Below are 20,548 nucleotides of genomic sequence, written 5' to 3' on the forward strand. Positions count from 1 at the left end.
ACCAGAGGTATGGGCAGCACATAACAGCCTGGGGAACTCGCATTCAGCAGATACTATCACAATGGACCCATGCTGCTGCCCAGACAAATATTCCTTTATCTATTTCTTGTTTCAGGGCTGGGAGAAGCCAGAGAACATCCCTGACCCTGATGCCAAGAAGCCAGAGGACTGGGATGAGGAGATGGATGGAGAATGGGAACCTCCAATGATCCCCAACCCAGAATACAAAGTATGCCTTTTCAGCATGCTACAACATATATGGGGATGGTTTGACCACATTTCATATAACTTTGCATGGTCCTTTTATTGCAGGAACTTTCCTGCACTGTTAATGTTCAGGGCTGTCAAAGGTTCTTTGTTTATCTTGGTTTTGATTAGACTATGTCCTTGCTGTGGCATGCTCCCCTACTTGCAGTAGATGTCCAGTAGGGGGCGGTGTGGTGCTATTGCCCCTGGTGGGGTAATCTGTGCTCCGTTGTTAATGCCGTACTTTTTTCTTAAAGGGCGAGTGGAAACCCAAACAGATTGAGAACCCTGACTACAAGGGCCCCTGGATTCACCCCGAGATTGACAACCCCGAATACACACCTGATTCAAACATCTACAAATTCGACAACATTGGGGTTCTTGGACTTGACCTCTGGCAGGTTAGTTTTCAAAGCAGACCCATTCTTTCACATCAAGTAGATGTTGTGTGTAGACATTTTGAGATTTAATTGAGGACATGTTTAAAAATAAATGCTTTTTAATTTTTTTTTTTATTACATATAACAGGTAAAATCTGGCACTATCTTTGACAACTTCCTGATCACCGATGATGAAAAATATGCAGAAAAGTTTGGACAAGAAACCTGGGGAGTTACCAAGGTATGAACAGTAAAATCTGTGCATTGTATTATTGGAATGGACCGTTCTGTGTCGCTGTTGTTTATTTAATACACCTTGGACCACTGTAGCGCTCCAGTCCTGTTTATATAGTAATGGTAGCAATCACTGAACCTGCACTAGTTTTACTTGAATGGTTCTGCCTGACCCATCATTCTTCGAATTGTACAGGAACCAGAAAAGAAGATGAAGGAACAGCAGGATGAGGACGAAAGGAAGCAGCGCGAGGAGGAGAAAAAGAAAGACGACGTAAAAGACGAGGAAGAAGACGAGGAGGAGGAGGGAGAGGAGGAGGGAGATAACACAGAGGCAGAAGAGGAGGATTCGTTGGAAAATGAAACGCCATTTAAGGACGAACTGTAAATGAACTGCCTTGATCTGGAAGCACAACTGCTGCACGCCTGCTTTTCAACGTAACAGGAGAGTGAAGAACCCCCCGCCCCTACCCCCAGCAAGACGAGTACTGCTCATGAAGAACCCCCCCCCAAAGACTTACCCCTGGTTTCTGCTCATGAAGAACCCCCGCCCCTACCCCGAGTTATGCTCATGAAGAACACCCCCCTGCCCCTACCCCTGGGGTTCTGCTCATGATGAACCCCTACCCCCGGGTTCTGCTCAAGACGAAGTTCTTGGGGGGGGGCCCCTACCCCCAGGTTCTGGGGCTCATGACGAGTACCCCTGGGGATGGGGGTTCTGCTCATGAAGAACCCCCCCCTACCCCCAGGTTCTGCTCGTTTTTTTAAGTGTTGCAAGGAAGGCAGTTTAGTCTTTGCTTATTCAGTTCATCAGAGGTTTTGTTAACTCTGGCAGGTCTTATTGGTTCTCTTACAACTCCAGGCTCTCATGTGGGGCTGTATTTTTAAAATGCAGCAGTTGTCTCCTGAAAGTATAAGATTGTCCCAAAATTTTAAAACAATTTTTTTTCAAATTTTGCCCACGACCTTTTGCAAGGTGATAAGTAACAAAGCACTGTTTGGCGAGTATGCTTTTCCTAATGAGCGCGGTGACTTTTTAAAGAGTGCCAAGAAGAACGGTTTGTTGGGTTATGGAGAAGATGTGATAATTGTTTTCCACGTTTCTTTTAGCAAGGCTTAACGTTGTACATTGCTACTGCTGTTAGTGAAGAGCGGATTTCAATGTTCAGTTTAGGTGTCAGTATTTAGGTAGAACAGAGGGGGACTCTAGCCCTGTTCTAAAGCTGTAACGTAGCTGAATGCAAAGGAGGGAAAGCGAATGTAGTTCATTGTCTTTTAGACAGTAACAGTACCAGGTAGGGAAGACAAATACATGGCGATGAACTGGATTCCATCTCAGGCATGAGTGTAAATACTTGCCACTATTCACAGGAACAGTCAACTTGGAAAAAAATAAAATACATCATTTAGTACTTTTTTTGGAGAGGGGCAATAGTACACTTGAGATCATCTTGCAACCAGAATGTAATTATTAATACCAAAGTTTTGTTTATGAAATAAAAAGAAATATATGAAAAAATGTGATGATTTTAGTGTCATTTTCAATTTAAAAACAAAAAAATTGTGGATGTTAATCATAATCATAGACGAGGCACACTGTGAAGCAATGTTTAGAAATCAACTCGTAGAACTTGGTGAAATCGGGTACAACAAAGCCACCTCCTGCATTTGTTGTACGGAATTTTGAAGAAGAAGTATACAGACTTAAAAGCATTGCAGTGAAGTCAATCATTGAATTATATTGTTCAAACTGCAACATGGCAGTGAGTGCATGTATGATGATGATTTAGGAGACTAAAAGAATGATCTAACTTTTTTTTTTTTTCATAACCTTTGATGTTCTGAGTCTAATGCAGGGATGCAAATAAGACTCCCATTGCATAGCAGTTCATCCGTTCCAGGTTTTAAGATGTGCTTGATCAGCCTCAGTCTATAGGCTAAACCACCGAGACACAACTGCATGAAGACGACCTGAATATTGTCAGCTCTCACTCTATTCAGACAGCAAGCACAAACAGCCTCTCACGCCTGCTTAATTGCAACAGAGCGGTGATCATCTCAATTCTGTTTTAATAAAGGGTTTGTTGTGTGTGTGTGTGTGTATTTACTCGAGCGGCGGGTAGGTGGCGCTTGAGTGCAGCATTTGCCACAAGTAAAGGCTAGCCGCTGCAGCAGCAGCAGAGATAGCTGAGTCACAAAACTGGCATAGTAGTAACGGTGCTACACCAGTGAAGGGGACGGGATATTTCTGCTAGGTTACTTGTATTTAAAACTGTTTTTAAACATGTTGAAGATCACGGTGAAAACGCTGCAGCAACAAACCTTTAAGATTGAGATAGAGCCGGAGCTGACGGTAAGCTACCGGGACTGCAGAAACCCAAGTAAATAGGCTGGAGGCCGGGATAGTGGGGCTGGGAAAAGACTGGGTTTTTTTCGGGGCCTTGGCGTTTTGCTTACTGAAACTAGAATTTGTTCAAATGTTCAGCACGACCGGGATAATTGAAGAACGCTGAGGGCTTGGCGGTTTTAAAATGGTATTTTCTTAAATGACAGCATCACTCTTGCTGCTTGCTTTGAAATTATTATTATTTTTTTGGTGCATTGAACAAACTGACAATAGATTAGAACAGCATGATATATTGCAATGTAGACAGTGTTAATAACTGTACGCAAAATTAACGTATTGTACTTGAAGGGCTTTGTTGGGGAATAATGTCAATTTGTTATGATTTAACAAATGACATTACACATGCAGCGCTAAAGCCGTCGCCAAGTTTTGTAGGACGTTTCGAATTATTGGTAACACTTTTTAGAAACGTCACACAAATACTAGCCTACTACCACGAATAATAAAATAATAATAATACTAATAATAATAATAATAATCCAGCTCAGTTAGCAGGGCCTGAAAGTCGTTGATTGATTCCTCAAAGCCTGTCATTGGAATTCCACATGAAGAAGTTGTCAGTGCCACACCGTTAGTGCCCAACTTGAAGTGTTAATTATTCTAGTGTTCCATGGTCATTTTTCAGTACTTGTGCTGGGATGGTACAGAGTTACACTGTAGTAGACAGACCTTATAAGTTACACACAAACATGTGACCCACCTATCTTGTCCAGTTGGATTTCATGTGCCAGCTCTTCACTTTTTGGTTAAAGGTAGACTTCCTGCAAGCTGCAATGCATTGTCCTCATGTCAAGACTGCACCACCATTGGATTGTTGAAATACTGCACCCCATGCATGTGCTGAACCTGACAGGCACCTCGACACAGAATGTTCTGACTCCTCCCCTATTGCTATCCGAAAGGCATGCAGGTGCATTTCCTCTTGTGATCGCTGCCTCTAATCCCTTCAGGAAAGTTGGGGGTGGAAATATGCAGTGATGTCTCCAGAGCAACCCACAATAGTAACGTGTGAAGTACTGGATACAGACACACCTGCTGTCATCTCTCTGTCTGTCGGATTATCCGTCTTGCAACAGGGAGATGCAGCTTTTATATATTACAGAATGCATTGAAGATTGCCGATTTACTCGGAAGGGAGTGCTACAGATAGCAGGTGTTTTTTAGGGTTTTTTTTTTTGTTGTTGTTGTTGTCCCAACAGCTGTAGTTTATGCATCTCACGGAAGCAAGCTAGTAAGCAATGATGCATCAGATCATTGAAGTGCAAAACCCAATACAGGACAATGCCCTTAAAATGACAAATCACAGCAAATGTGGGTAGTTGCAGCAGGCCTGCTACAAGGTGCCCCTGTTTATCTTTTTAAACGCAGTGTTTAAAAAAATTAAAAAATAGTGAGGAACATGGATCAATTGTTGACTCTGAAGTCCACCCCCAATCTAAAACCATTTGAGGAATGCAATCTGGATTAACAGGAATGCAATCTGGATTAACAGGAATGCAATCTGGATTAACAGGCAGATGTTTCTTAAATGCTCTTTTCCAGGTGAGATCCTTAAAGGAGAAAATAGAAAAAGAAAAAGGATCAGATTCCTATCCAGCAACAGGGCAGAAGCTGATCTATGCAGGTGAAACCCTGTCGCTTTTGTTGTTCATTGCTGCTGTTCATAGTGTTACTGAATCCGAAAGGTGAAGTTATAGTAACGATGCAGTCTACAGTAAGATTCTGTACACTGTTTACTGCTCCCCCAGTTTCAGTAAAGCAGGGTAGCAGCAAAGCCTTATTGCTTTATTTATTATGTTGTGAATCTCAATGTAAAGTCAACTAGAATGTACTGCCAATGCAATCTCATGTCTAATATACCTGTATATTTAGAAATCCAGAGTTATAGACGGATCCGTTATTTTTTTTAATATTCAAGGTAAAATCCTAAACGATGACATACCTATAAAGGACTACAAGATAGACGAAAATAACTTTGTCGTAGTCATGGTAACCAAGGTAAGCGCCAACACGCTGCTAAATAGTAGATAGCATTCTGTTTCAATTGTAAATGCTCAATATTCAGAAATACTGTTCTGTTTTGTGATTCGATCATTAAGAAGTAATCAGTGAGGCATCCAAATAAAATAGAAATACATATCGGTTTTGTTTACTGCATGAATTTATATTTTGCATGAGACGAGCCCAAACTTAATAGAACTGAGCCCATATTCAAAGATACTCCTCCTTGAGAATATCAGAGCGCTAGAGAGAGCACATGGCTTGTACAAATGACAGTATTGCTTTTCTGATTTATTTATTTTTGTATTTGTTCTTGCTACTAGCCAAAGGCATCACCTTCTTCACCTGCGCAGCCCCCAAGCCAAGCAACCCCAACTCCTGCTGTAACAAGCACCCCCACCCCTGTCAGCACCCCCACCCTTGTACCTGCAGCGTCAGAAGATGCCCCAGCTACCGAAGCAGTGCCCCCTGTGGCTCCCCTTTCCACTGCAGCCCCCCTCAGCACAGACACAGCACCAGCAGCACCTGGACTCCCTGATACCCCCACTGAGGAAAAACCCAAAGAGGAAACGGAAGAAGAGCCCGCCGCCACCCCATCAGTCTCCACCAGGTAGACAAGAAGAGCACCAATCACGTGCCTTGCTGGTGGTGCTACTTGAAGTGCAACCACAATCTATTTCATTAGGTTCAGCCATTTCTCACCACAAAGCAAACGCAAACAGATGAGCTGCAGTCCAGCAGTGCTCAGGGACTGCATATTCATTCTTGTGTAGCACCAGATAAAAAATGAAAGCACATGCTCGCTGTTCATTTTAAAACTACGCCTGCACCGTGAAAGGATGATAATTTGTGGAATCACTTTGTAAGTTCTCGCTAAACACCAGACCCCATTGATGACCGTTCTGTCCGACTCTCTTTCTGATCACTGAATCTGTTGATTCATCACATCGTTTCTGTTTTTTTCACAGCATTGAAGATCTTAATCTTTTAGAAGAAGCAGCGTCTATACTAGGTGATTTTGTTTTCTTCTTTTTCAGATAATATTTAATATTTTTTATTATTGTTAAAGTGATGTTTCTTTCACATGTTATCACATTAAAATGCATGAAAAAATCTCTTGCACAAATTTACACAAATGCATAAATTTCATGTCCAGTTACAGGGCAGGCGTATGAAAATCTAGTCGCAGAGATCATGTCAATGGGATACGAAAGGGAGCAGGTGATCGCTGCATTAAGGGCAAGCTACAATAACCCCGACCGGGCAGTGGAATACCTTCTCACAGTAAGTGCGTTCAGTAAAGACCAACTGATAAACCTGCACCTGAGATTTTTGATGGTACATTATTGATGTTATGCGCTTATTAAATTGGATCCCAAACATTCCAATTTATTTTTGTTCTTTATTGTTCAGGGAATTCCAACAGAACCTGACCTTCCTCCAAAAGAGGCATCCCCTCCAGCTCCCGCCTCCAATCCCACGCCGCAGCCAATAGAGAGACCTGTCCCAGCTGGGAGTGGTGAGTGAGGAAGCGAATCACAGTTATCCATCTCCTTTCCCTGCCAGAGCCACATTGATTAGCACTCAGCCATGTCAGAGCCCTATAATCTGCACTGTTTGCTTCGATTCTTCATGACTGCAGAGTGGTCCAGACAATGGATTTCTGGATCTTTATATACATTATACTCCCCGGTTAGCATCAGTTAACTAATTGGGGAATGCCCACACGTGTGATTGCTGGCAGGGACAGGTTTAACCCTATCCCTGCCAATCTTACATTCCCCCACACACACTGTTTACAGCAGCAGGGCTTCTGCCCTGCCACAATGTCGAATGAAACATGCTGAATAATGTTACATTACATTAACATATTTAATTACATACCGCTTTGTAGTTTTCCACATACTTAACGAAAAACTGACCCATTTAAAAAACATGAAATACTGTGCTACTAATATGGCTTCTGGTAGACTTTCTGCGATACCATTTTGGAGTTTCTTTGATTACATAAGTACATTATACATTAAATTATGTCTCAATCCTTAAATTCTAGGTGATGCTAAACTTTTGGCCAGAGCTGTGTATATACCTTTTTTTTTCTTTTTCGTACGGATCAGGAGATATATCGTCGAGTAACCCTCTGCAGTTCCTGCGAAACCAGCCCCAGTTCCAGCAGATGCGACAGGTCATCCAGCAGAACCCAGCCCTGCTGCCTGCATTGCTGCAGCAGCTCGGCAGAGACAACCCCCAGCTCCTTCAGGTGAGCCTGCGGGGGCCCCCGGCCCTTTCGCGCTGCGAGACTCCCGTTCACCCACCCCGCCGCTTTGTCTCCGATAGACGTTTTGTTTCCTTTTTATTTCTCACAGCAAATCACGCAGCACCAGGAGAGGTTTGTGCAGATGCTGAACGAGCCTTTCGGAGAGTCTGTCGGAGAAGGAGAGGGAGAGGAAGCGGAAGGTCAAGGGTCCTCACAGACAAACTACATCCAGGTCACACCTCAAGAGAAGGAGGCAATAGAAAGGGTGGGTATACTGATAACAAAACCTGGGAGCGATAAGATGGTATATTTCATCATGCAATGCACAGGCATCAAGCAGGGGAGTCTGGATTCCCTTGGCGGTCTGTTGATGTTGCATGAGGGCAAGGGCATTGTGTTTGGTGCCCTGGGCATGATTTCAATAAGAAGTTTAATTTCTTTGCAAGTGGAAGGCACCGGCATCTAAAAACCCAGTGCTGGTTAAAACAAGTTTCCTCTTTTTCTCCAATATTAAAGGCTGTAATAGCAGGGAATCTCAGAAACACAAGGGCAAATTAATATAGCCTATTTGTATTAATGTATTGATTCAGACAGGAAATCAGAAATCGTGTGGGACTTGGTGTGTGTGGTCAATTTTGAAAGCAGCACTGTCTTGATTACTTTCATTAAACAGAATACATTGTAAGAGAGGATTTCTAGTGCATTTATACTGTTTTGGGTATTTTCTTAAGTAGGTTGCTATAAATAATCCTCCGATGAGCCATTGCAGTTACCCTGTACTTTTAGCCAGTTTCTACATTTCTTCAATCAAAATCTTTTTGTTTTCTTCTTCCGCTTCAGTTAAAAGCCCTGGGGTTTCCAGAAGGACTTGTTATTCAAGCTTATTTTGCCTGCGAGAAGAATGAAAACCTTGCAGCTAACTTCCTCCTGCAGCAGAATTTTGATGACGAGTGACCCGCGCCTCTCTCTCTCTCTCTCTCTCTCTCTCTCGCTCATGTTTATAAGTGTCGACTGGGAGGGGAGTGCAAGAAGGCCGTGGTGAGCTTTCTCTCTGGACAAAGCCATGATGTGAAAAAAAAAAACCTGAAGTGTTTATTTTTGAATAAATCTGAACCAATGCACACAACAACCATCACCCACTTCCATTGCTGGGGTCGCTGCCTAATGTTTAGATGGCAATTATTATTATTGTTATTATTTTTTTTTCCTTCTACTTCATTATCAAGTATGATGTTGCTAGTCCTTTTGCTGTACCCCTGAGATGAAAGTTATGAGCAAGGCAGCATATTTGGTCTTGTATAAACATGAATTATTCAGGATCACTAAGTCTTATAACACTTGCCAAGACCTCTAAACTATACCATTTGAAGAAATAAGCTTAACAGATCTAAACATTTATTGTAAGTCTAAATGCTTGTACAAGGTTATTTGTTTTAGTACTTTGTGTTAAACCTTACCTACATTCTAATTGTTTGTAGAAACCTCCTCGGTAGAGTATCAGGTTTAATGTTTATGCTAAAAAGCTGCTTAAAACTGACTCTTGGGAAGACAAAAAAGTTTGCCATATTAGCGTTGCAAATATACGTTTTTGACTGCAAAAGAAAAACAACAAGGTGAAGGATGTGAAATAATGGTACCAAGGTGAATTTCTTTTTAGACCGGGTACATGATACTAAAGTCTTGAGTCTCCTTGCCCTGAAATTGGATCATGTTGCTAACGGCAAAAATGCATGTGTCTGATTTCTCGTTATAGAAAATATAGTGATTTAAAATGTAAAGCACATTTTTCCAATAGGCAACACAGTTTTAACTGTAACACCAGGAGATGCATGGCACACAGTAATGCAATAGGGACTGGAATAGATGTAACAGTGGAGTGCTCTTCTACAACATCCTTGTTGGTACTGGACTGTTGAAGCTTTAGTGCAAGTGTGTGTTACTCCCAAGTTATCTGGCCCTTAATTCATTTTTAGAAACTTTAAAACAGTTTGTATTAACTCTATGGAGTTTGAGTAGTTACCCCACCATAACTTTGAAAAAAAAAGCCTTTCTGCATTATAAAATAGTGAAATAAAGTACGCCCTGTTTAAAAATCATGAGGTATACAACGATACAGGTGCTTCAATGTATAGGTACGGTATTTATTTATTTTGCACAAGCATTCCTCAGCCTACTTTAACATGTCAGTTCTTACGATTTGTTATCTGCAGTGCTGTCAGAAGCATTAATATAAGGGAAATCTCTGAAAGTTATTAAAAGGACAATCGCCCAACTGTAAGTGATGCTATTATGAAACCCTGTTACTGGGCGTGTGCTCTGATCAAACTGCAGAGGACGGTCGCAGGCGGGGTTTGTCATGATGATTTATTTAGGTCGTGCCATTTGTTTTTAACATAAAGATGTGAATCAACCTATATTTGGTACAAAATGTCATGAATATTCAGCGAAAAAGCTGTGGGCAAGATGACATCGTGTTATAATGTGCAGAGTGCACTTCTTGCGTAATAGTTTATTCTCAGAGTCCTGCCGCGCTGGTATATTCTGTTGTCTAATGTGTAGAATTGATCCTTGCTGTTACAATGTGACACTTTAAAATTGAAATAGAAACGCGAATGCTGCCTTCAGACTTGGTAGAGTTGCACGTTTTAAGTTTTCATGAGCTCATGCGAAATGTGGAAATAATGCAGATCATGCAAGCGTGTATTTTTCAGCTGTCTGATTTTACTGATTTGAATTTTAAATTGTTGTTCTGATGGCGCTTGCATTTCTCATGTTTCGTTTTATTTTTCTGATGAAGTTCTAGCCTTCACTGCAGATCATCTCGTGAAGGCTCAGTTTGTAATTGCTAAATTGTTTCTGGGTGGATTTCATTTCAGCATTATGTACAATAAATAGCTTTTATGAAGCTTTAAAACAGCACGACAGGGTGTGTTTAATCATCACTTTCCTTGTCCCCAATTTGAACACAAACTGCTGGTAAACTGCTCTTTGAATAAATCTAGAGGACACTCTTTTTCAAATAAGACACTGCAAGCATCTACCGCATACATACGAAATACTACCCCCTGCTAAATTGTGTATACTTGCATATTTTGCAAAATAAAGACAACAACATACAAAGTTTTTTTTTTTTAAATGTGTGATATGTACTGTGCTTTAAAGTGTTTCACAGTATTGTACCTATTTGTTAAGCAAATGTTTGCAAATCCTTTAAGCCAATGCCTTCCCTGTCTGTGGCTCTAATACAGCTCACCCAGTGCAACCCAGACACCCCTTTATTATTTAACCATTGGAGTTTAAACCTTTCAGGGTGCATCTCAATATGAGCACTGGGGAAGATTTTCTTATTGTTATTTTATTCATTTACACTGTATTTACATCCCTAAATACCGCCGAACCAAACATGTGTTTCTAGGGTTGAACACACCGGATTGCTGTAGCGCACACGGATGCACGGATGTGTGATGCTAATGGTATCCTGGCATGTACAGTGAACTGCATCTCCGTGTTTCAAGTCAGTTTTGGTTACCCTTGACGCGTGAGCAGATCTCTGTTCTCTTGCCAAGCACCTTTGTATCCAGTTGCCTGCTGTCTTTAAAGTAATAACTCTGTGGACCATTGTGAAGAAGAGAATTCCCTATGGGCTCCACTCCAACTTCCAAGAAGGGATCTAAGTCAGTAATCTTTGGTTTAAAATCCTTTGCAGATTTGTCGAGTCGGCGATGTCCTTGAAGTCTAGGCTTGCATGTCGTGGCAGCTGTTTCTGATTGTTTCATCCAGGATTAAATTGTTCAAATGCTTTAGTGAAGAAAAACAGCCTCTCATTGGATTACAGGCCAACTGGCAGCACAAGCGGCAGTGTGTCTCAGCCGCGCCCTCTAGGGTGGGCGAGAATGAAGTGCAGTCTTTCCCATCCATGGAATCCCAGAACATGACTTATTCATGAATGATCGCAATTTTTTGGCTGTCGAAACTTTACCTGTGTAACATTCAGTTTTCAAAATACATTTTGATATTGGCCACTCGCAATTTTGTGTCAGCAGAGATTTAATTCAACATAAACCCGTTAGCAACCCTAACTTGCTTGCGTGGATATTACAACCCGTGTGTCTTCGCTCTGGTATTACAACTTTGCGTTTTCAGTATTTGAACTCCCGTCACGTGGTTTGCGGTTCTGCGGATTCCCGAGCTTCGTGCGCGTTCTCGGCGAACGCGCGTGCTTTTCCCGTACTCGTGAGGCGCGCTCCCGTGGCAATAGGGAAGATGGCGGCGCTCACGTCTCAAACTCAGGTATTGCATATCTTATACAATTGATTATTTGTAAAGAACTGAAATAAATAATAATAATAATAATAATAAAGCTCGTCAGTGCCTCCCCCCCCGTGTTGTAATGATGTGGGTGGGGTGTGTGAAACGGTTAGGAACCTGTAGTGGATTTTAAGGTTAGGGGTGTGTAGCAGGGGTAGGCCTATGGAGACAGCCAATCGTGAAATATTTGCAAACCAAAAACCGAAATACTGCACGTATGATTTCATTAACTGCAGGTTGCAGAAGACGTTTACAAAACGCGAGTTTCGTTGCGATGTCCGTGTCCTGCATTACAATATTGATACGTTTTTCGTAATTAGTACAAGCTATCGCATCAACACAGGGGAATGCATTTACAAATAGCATCTGTTATGAGTTACATTATTAATTTCGGTTAAAACGAGATCTCTAATGTTGAATGTATAGACTATCCGTGCAGCTTTTTCAGTTTGAAAATCGATGTTTGGCAAATTTTGGTTTTCTTATATATATATTCTCTGACGAGATACGTTGACAGTCCTTGGTGTTGCCGGCGTTTCGCATTGGGAGTGAATTTACAGTGTCGTTTTGAAATCTGTATTACGTTTTTCATGTTTTATATAATCAAAGAACCGGTCGAGATTGTTATGACTTTGTTTCCCTTTCTAACTGGTAGCTGCGCCTCTGTATCTAATTAACACGGGTGGAGATTTTAAAATAGTGAAAATATTATGTACACGAACGGTGTGTGTAGGAGACTGCACAGTGTTATTGGTCTTATGTAATATTTTTGCTCAAAGCGGCAAGTTCCCTATTTATAAATACGTTTGACATCAAAACAAAATATTACTACTCTGTTGATTCGTTGCAATTCATCAGGCTAATCCGTGCATGGGTTTCATTAAAAAGCTGCACCCATTCATAGCCTTGACTGTCGTACAGTGTGTGTGTATATATATATATATATATATATATATATATATATATATATATATATATAGTGTGTATTACTGCTTACTGAAGAAGACGTGACAGCGTTGTGCACTGTATGGTAATAAACAGTGGCAAGCGAGTGCTCAAACATTAAGTTGTTGGACAAAATGATGCATCGTTACGGGAAGAGTAATGTTGTAAGTGAGAGTTAATGAAATGTCCCACCCAGTTGTAACTGCCTGTGCCATGTCAAGTCTCTGTGCAGCACTGGGTTTTATGTACAGTAAGTGGAACAATAGGCTTTCTGTATAGGGAGTCTAGTGGCTCCATTATGCTTTCATTTGTTAGATTAAAATAGAAATGAAGCAAAATGGACTGTTGTGTAGTGATAGATTGCTTCAAGATAATTGCCAGGGTTAGTGTATTGGATCTGCTTTCAGCTATCACTAATGAGTGCAGCTGCAGACCCTTACAAAGATGTTAATGATAGCATGGGGACTCTGCAATTAGCTTTGTGAAAGGAACGTGTAGAAATGCAGATACTTTTCCTTGAGCATCATGCAGAGCACAGACACAGGCTAATGTGTTATTATCAAACCCTTTGTGATCAATGTATCAAATTCCAGCCCAAACAGAAAACACTGTGTTAAATATTTTTAAATAATACACCTCTTTGCTTTCAGTGTGCAGCTGAAGGTAAAGTTAAAAAAATAAGTTTTAAGCTGTCTCCAACATGCAAGCAAAGAACATTCAATAAACCAAGAAAACTGTTGCTAAACAGCATTGCCATTGAAAATATGGCTGTGATATAAAATTACCCACACTGATTCATTCTTAAAAGTCTAAACAGAGTCTGTTTGCTGTATTTCAGTTTCATTGTACTGTATATGAAAGCTGTAATGCGTTTAGTCCATAAAGACCTTTTAAAATGACAGGTATGTAAAGCAGCTTTAGGTAATTGTTTATAATTGTGGACTAAAATAATTATGCACTATGCGATGAAATGGCTCAGTTAACCTCTGGCATACTAGCTGCATAATCAGTTGAGAATGTATCACTAGAAAGCACAAAATGGAAAAATACAATGTTAAAGGTTAGAGGATGCATGGGGTAAGGTGAGATTGCACAAGCCACCTGAATTCTTTGACTGTGTGAACAGTTCTGTCCACAGTCTGCAGCTGTTTTGAATTGCTTCTTGCAGGTGAAGGAGGGGTCATATGTACATAGACAGATCAACAGGTGTCGCTTTATATCCCCAGGTTTTAAGTCTCAATAACTTGAGTTAAATAATGTTGCACCCAGTTTATGATCGTAACTGTTGGACCCCATGGCTGCCAATGTAGCTCCTTTTACAAGCTCTAACAAAAAAAAAAAAAAAAACACAGTTCTGTACTACAGTAAAGGTGGCTGCATGCAATTTATAGTACAAGTAACGCTAAATGATTTTGTTGTAAAAACAAAATATACAATGTTCTGTATTGCTTTAAGGCAGATGTCTGTAGGCATTGGTGGAATGAAGGCAATTATACACCAGATCTCCCACATGTAAAAAAAACAAATCAATTAAAGTGGTAGTACTAACCTGTGCTGGGTTTAAAAGTCACAGGAAAGATGAAAGGTTGCAGTAAATGCTGTTGCTTTGTCCGGAGTGTCACTTATTTAAAGTAAAACTTCCCAGTGTCTTGCAGCTGCCTGGATACAGCAAAGCTTTCATGAAAGTTTTATTCAGCTGTCAGTTCATGATGCAGGGTATTGTTTTCATTGCATTTGATCTGATCCAGGGGATTGAATACAGCGTAGTCGGTATGGTTAGAAAGTCTGCCGAATAAATAAGAAATGTGTTTCTGCTCGCCGAGATTTCTGTTTTGCAAACCACCGTATTGTTAGAAAACGGAATGGTAAAATGGACACAGACTACTCCCTCCCTCCCTCTATATACACACAAACACTGACCTACATAAGAAACAATATGGGCTGTTTCAGGGCTGTTGAAGACTCAGAGTAGTTGTTTGTCAGGGTTCCAGCGAAGCCACGCGTAACGCAGACTTGCCAGTACGATACAGTATGTGTAATTTTATGCAGTTGTAGCTGTGAACAGATTCTGTCATCCCGACCTGAGTCAAGCAATGCAATCTAAAAATAATGCCAGGTGTTGTGCTACTTGTCTTGGTTAACCTCTGTCACTGTGGTGTGGCTGGAATGGTGTTCTAGTTGCTGAATACAGGTATTAATAATACATGTTGCTACTGGGTGGGGGCTGCTAGTAGGAGCATTTTGCACTATGAAAGCTGACATACAATAAAGCTTAAAATGACTTTGCCAAGTATTCCAAGTGTGAGAAGAACTATTAGAACATCTTTGACCTGCCTGCTGTTTGTAGAAAGAGTTTGCTTCAGAATTCAGTCCCATCCACAAGTCTTTTTTTTTTTTTTTTCATACATTTTAAAAATGTGATGAACATTTATGGGATTTTAAATGTTGGATCAAAGAGTTAAGTCATTAACGTTTTAAAAACATCATATTAAATATTTGTTTGACAGCTAACTGTCTTGTGAGGCTGTTTTAACAGGTTTTATTTTCTATGTTTTCCAGCTTTTAAGTGGGAACCCAGTGTACGAGTCCTATTACAGACAGGTAAGATGCATGGTTTTACTTGTAACATCACCTAGTGTAGGTGATGGGACGTCTTGTACATGGTATGAACTAGGTCTGCATTTCGATGTTGTTACAATACTGTTTCAGAGTGTTTCGTTGTGTGAGCCGAATCATCGCGAGTCTGGAGTGTGTGTCGTCTGTGTTGCTGTTTCAGTTTCAAAGCCTTTTTATTTAACATTTTAAGACATCCTACATTACTAACAAAAAAGTAAAGATCAAGCATCTGTCCTAAACATTTCACATGCATATAACAGTCATGTTAGATTAGAATAAATGGTGGGAGAAGTCTGAGAACGTCAGCAGATTTTATACTAGAGAGATTTAATAATCTGTTGAGTTGATGACTTCAGCACAGGAGTGGAAGGGGTTATTTGGTCAATGACTTGATATGCTGTTGCTGAATAGTTTTTCTTTTTTTTAGCAGACTTGAGGTGTCAAGTAGGGTTATTGCTTATGCTAGAAGTGTTGAGTGTTTCAACAGAGAAAATCAATCAAAACTACTGGGCTTTACTCGGGTTGGAAGGAATCATTCATGCAGAGACCAGGCTGAGCAGAAATGCTCGGATTGGGACAGAGAAATTGAATCAGAAACGGCAATAAAAAAAAAAAAAAAAAAAAAAAAAAAAAAAAGATCCATTAGTTTCTTTCTGGATCAAATAAAACAATAATAAAATTCTTTGCATTTAAGTCTAGCAGGATTTTTTAATTCATCATGCACAACTCTTGTGAATTGGCTATTTTCAGCAACAGTCAGTGTGATGTGTGATTTTAAATGCGTTTCCATTTGTGTTCCTACACAGGTAGATCCTGGGAATACTGGCAGAGTGGGGCCGACAGAAGCTGCTCTATTTCTAAAAAAATCCGGGCTGTCAGATGGCACTTTGGGAAAGGTGAGTGAAGGGTCAGTTAGCGTTCCATAACAGCAAATAACTGAAAATAACCTTTCTTTAACTTTTGTTTATTTATTTTTTTTGCAGATCTGGGATATGGCAGACCCAGAAGGAAAGGGCTACCTTGATAAACAGGTAGTGTGTTTATTTATTTATTGTTTTATTTTTTTTTGTACTGCGTTTCTTATAGAAATGTCCTCTCTGAAGAAACTTTTTTTTTTTTTTTTTTTTTTAATTCTTTTCAGGGTTTTTATGTTGCTTTACGACTGGTAGCATGTGCACAGAGTGGCCACGACGTAAGCCTAACCAGCTTAAATCTCACAGTCCCACCACCAAAATTTGTAAGTTTCACCAACATTTGCTCTAATGTTGTAAAATGTGTGTGTGTGTGTGTATATATATATACTTTCACACACACACACACACACACACACACACACACACACAGGGTAATGTAAGGACCAGTTGTTTTTTCTTTCAGGCCTATTGTCCTGACTATCTTAACTCACTTTTCCCACGGAGAGTGGTTCTGTCATAACTGAGGATTTGAGACCAACATATTTATTTTTGTGTTGTTCTTGTATTCAGGGTAAAGCATGTTTCTGCAGAGTTAACACTTTAACTTCTGATCTTTTCCAGCACGATACTAGCAGTCCCTTGTTAACTGCAGGTCCTCCAACAGTGGATTCACACTGGGCTGTAAGGGTAAGTCGCTGTTTTTACTCTGTAGTGTAACTAAATTGGTTTAGTAAATTCATTTGCCCAACAGTTAAGTAGAAATCATTTGGTAGTTTTTGTTATTAGAAAAAAATATAAAACCGTTTTAAATTGTGTAATCATTAAGAGCTAACTTCTCATCGTTTAGGTATTGTTAACATACGTTTGTCAAGGGAAAGTGTGTTTAAAAACAAACAGCGAAGGTACTTGTAGGCTTTTGATACCATGATAACCGCACTCGCTTATTTAAATCCATTAATGCCTTTGTGATGTAATTTACTACATAGTTAATGATGTAATAATGTACTATTCCTTTCTGTTTAACCCTTCAGGTGCATACTGTGTGTGTAGTTTTATTTATTTATTTTCTTTACAGCCAGAAGAGAAGGGAAAGTTTGATGGTATTTTTGAAAGTCTCTTGCCGATTACTGGTCTCCTGTCTGGGGACAAGGTGAAACCAGTACTTATGAACTCAAAACTACCTCTCGATGTGTTGGGCAGGGTAAGTGTGTTGTGACCGTTCCTCCTGTTCTTTTACAAGTAGAAAAGTAGTCAATGTGTTCTCGTCACTGTTGGGACAGTTCCAGTCTTACAGCTGTTTTTTTTTTTTTTTTTTTTTTGTTTTTTTATAAATATAGGTTTGGGACCTTAGCGACATCGATAAAGATGGACACTTGGACAGAGATGAGTTTGCTGTGGTGAGTGAGTTAAAAAAAAAAAAAAAATGTAGGCATTGTAAACAAAATGAATAGCATTTTTAATGATTTGTGAGTTGTATTTTTTTGCAGGCAATGCACCTGGTCTATAGAGCTCTTGAGAAGGAGCCCGTCCCATCTGTCCTAAACCCTTCTCTCATACCCCCCTCGAAGAGGAAGAAAACGGCAGCTGCTCTTCCAGGCTCTGTCCAAGTACTTCCAGGTGCAGTCCCAGTTCTCCCTGCAAGCCCGCCACCGAGAGATAGTCTACGCTCCACGCCGTCCCACGGCAGCATGACCAGCCTGAACAGTGCGGGGAGTTTGTCACCAAAACACTCGTTGAAGTCTGCACAGGTACAGCTTTGTGTCTAGTAGTACTGTATACACTGTAGGTGATCTAGGGGTATTAATAGCTTAGAGTGGGGGTGTAACAGGTACAGTTAGATGATTAGCTGGTTCTGGGTGGAGTTTTAATTGGTTCAGTTAAACATTTTTAGAACAAGCCTGGAACAAAAAACAGAAATGGAAGTGCCTGCTTTGACCACCCCCTGGCTTAAGAGTTTAACGAATACAAACATTAAGTTAAAACAAATTTCAGGTAGTGATGCACCATGAAAGTAAGACCCCGTTTTCTCTTGTAGCAATCCACAAACTGGGTAGTGCCAGCAGGTGACAGAGGAAGATACGATGACTTTTTTCTCAAAACAGATGTCGACTTGGATGGTTTTGTCAGTGGCCATGAAGTCAAAGACATCTTTATGCACTCCGGGCTTCCTCAGAACATCTTGGCACATATATGGTAAGAAACAATGCAAGTGTCCTTCAAGTTGTGATGCCATTTTAATGACCAGAAGAAAACACACCTGATTTAATACTGGCATTGAGACCTGCTGAATAATCCTTTCTGGCCTGTGAATTGGAATTAAACTTGATGTTTTACGAACACAATAAAAAAAGCTGTTGGCATTCATGAATGTAAGATGGTATTTCTTGTGCTCTAAATATGCTTTGTGTTTGCTTAAGCACAGCAACCTATATGTGTAAAATGGCTCTTATTTATACCAGTTTAATATCACTTTATTTAGAGTGAGGGTGCTGTTTGCACATTACAAACACCCTAAAATAACAGCCCTGATGTTGAAATGCCTTCAAAAGTCTTTCTGTTGTAAAAAACAAGTGTGTGTCTATGCCATTCTAAAATTAAACCTAAGCATGTCTTACTTGTTTGTTCTGAATTTAACAGTAATAGTCACAACAATAACACTATTTTTAATTAGTCAATTAGCAGACGCTTTTTTCCAAAGTCTTCAACTGCTGGACCACTACGTTATGCATCATGACGTCATTTTGTGAATTACTCTAGGTCCTTGGCTGACACGCGGCAAATGGGGAAGCTGACAAGAGAGCAGTTCTCTTTGGCTATGCACCTCATTCAGCAGAAAGTCAGCAAAGGGATTGACCCTCCTCAGGTCTTGACTCCAGACATGATCCCACCCTCTGAGAGAAGTACCCCGGTCTCTGTGAGTATTGCATTTGAGGATGTGTAAGTAGGATGGACCCAGCATCCCATTTCTGCGATCTTTCCTTGTCCCCATAGGGAATCTAATGGAATATGACATTTGTGTGTTATTTACAAAATAGACAGGGCTTTAAGTGATTTTTACAGAAGACTCCTGTTTCATAATGGTTTAGCCCATTCCTGTAGTCATGCACCAGCTTGTATAGGCAAATACTATGCTTAGATTGGACTCCTATTGAAGCCTGTTGTTCTTAGAAAAGTTTCCAGCCCTAGTAAAGATCCAGGCCTCTTGTTTTTGTATTGAATGTTTTACAGTTAATTACATATTTCCTTAATGCATGCGAATTCCAGCACAAGATAGAATAGGATGGAATCTTTTCTAACTGGCACACATCTCTTCTGACCTCTCGTTTTTCAATCCTGCTTTTCTACCTCCTCCTCCCTTTCTTTCCTCTCTGTGTAGAGTCAGTCAGGGTATATGACTCCTGTAGGATCGGAAATGGCAGCACAAATAGAAATGCGCCGTGTGAGTAGCTCCTTGTCACCCCTTCATGAAGCATATATATCCTCTGTATGCCAGCAAACTGCTCTTTCGCATGGCTAGACTGACATTTGTCATTAATTTTCTGCTTTATCATTAAAAACTACTTCTGCTAGTCCAAGGAAACGCCTAGCTGCCACGGTTCCTGTTGAATCAACACTTAAAAACTGCTACTGTTTATCTCAACAGATTCAGTGTTGTTAAATGTAACTATAACAGTGAAACAGATCCATCTGCACAAGCTAAACTTAATGATCCCCATAATCATAACAGAAGTCAAGTAACCATGCAGAGTTTTGGCAGTGTTGTGGAGGCATTGGCTGAAAAGCTTGACTGTTGTTCTTATGTGTCTCAGTGAATTATGATTGTTTAAATTTGTGGATGATAGAAGTTTGTTAGACAAAGGTTCAATTGCTTTTATTTTTTTGCAAAACATCTAGTCTAATTGTTGGATTTGTGGGGCAGGGTGAGCACAGCAACAAAAGCTTAACGTGGAAGCAAAACCTGAAAGCAAGTAAATGCAGCATATCTCAGAATTTCAGCCACTGCGCCTGTATAGTTACAATGACTTTTCAACACAGTATTATGTTGCATGGTTTTATTTGTTTAAGTGATGTTATTTTTAATGTAAAAATCACACAGCACTTGTAGCTTGAGCCATACACCTCTGCCGCCACCACCCAAGTTTGCAGTGCGTAAACTTTAACTTGTTCGTTACTTTTAATGCTGCTGACGTTTCTATTGCAAACTGCTGTGCCAGGCAATTATTTTCGAGTTATGGGTATG

At 40.3% G+C, this 20,548-nt stretch overlaps 3 protein-coding genes across 6 annotated transcripts in view; all 3 read left to right on the plus strand.

Moving 5' to 3' along the window:
* Positions 1–1,317, plus strand: part of LOC121301531 (calreticulin-like) — a 5,130-nt gene extending 3,813 nt beyond the window's left edge. Inside the window, exons 6-10 of the mRNA XM_041231015.1 lie at positions 1–7; positions 116–229; positions 504–647; positions 775–867; positions 1,057–1,317. Coding sequence (XP_041086949.1) covers positions 1–7; positions 116–229; positions 504–647; positions 775–867; positions 1,057–1,248 — 550 coding nt within the window. The 3' untranslated portion in view covers positions 1,249–1,317. The remainder of the gene's footprint in view (positions 8–115; positions 230–503; positions 648–774; positions 868–1,056) is intronic.
* A 1,708-nt stretch (positions 1,318–3,025) lies between these two features.
* Positions 3,026–10,444, plus strand: rad23ab (RAD23 homolog A, nucleotide excision repair protein b). Of its 4 annotated transcripts, none has more exons than XM_041231165.1 (10): positions 3,026–3,213; positions 4,810–4,891; positions 5,186–5,265; positions 5,592–5,878; positions 6,237–6,280; positions 6,425–6,552; positions 6,682–6,787; positions 7,386–7,528; positions 7,635–7,790; positions 8,366–10,444. In XM_041231165.1, the coding sequence occupies exons 1-10, from the start codon at positions 3,145–3,147 to the stop codon at positions 8,477–8,479; spliced, it is 1,209 nt and encodes a 402-aa protein (XP_041087099.1). In that variant the 5' UTR covers positions 3,026–3,144; the 3' UTR covers positions 8,480–10,444. The 4 variants fall into 4 exon arrangements, with proteins under 4 accessions (XP_041087099.1, XP_041087102.1, XP_041087100.1 ...); XM_041231166.1 differs by lacking the exon at positions 3,026–3,213 and adding an exon at positions 3,239–3,394; XM_041231168.1 differs by lacking the exon at positions 5,186–5,265 and having other exon boundaries at positions 3,197–3,213.
* Positions 10,445–11,733: 1,289 nt separating this feature from the next.
* Positions 11,734–19,840, plus strand: LOC121301334 (epidermal growth factor receptor substrate 15-like 1). The gene is made up of 12 exons (XM_041230642.1): positions 11,734–11,815; positions 15,338–15,379; positions 16,201–16,290; positions 16,378–16,425; positions 16,536–16,631; positions 16,930–16,995; positions 17,384–17,509; positions 17,646–17,705; positions 17,796–18,056; positions 18,344–18,501; positions 19,066–19,222; positions 19,685–19,840. The coding sequence occupies exons 1-12, from the start codon at positions 11,789–11,791 to the stop codon at positions 19,823–19,825; spliced, it is 1,272 nt and encodes a 423-aa protein (XP_041086576.1). The 5' UTR covers positions 11,734–11,788; the 3' UTR covers positions 19,826–19,840.
* Positions 19,841–20,548: the final 708 nt, after the last annotated feature.

Source organism: Polyodon spathula, chromosome 27 (genome assembly GCF_017654505.1).
Source record: "Polyodon spathula isolate WHYD16114869_AA chromosome 27, ASM1765450v1, whole genome shotgun sequence".
In the NCBI taxonomy this organism is placed as follows: Eukaryota; Metazoa; Chordata; class Actinopteri; order Acipenseriformes; family Polyodontidae; genus Polyodon; species Polyodon spathula.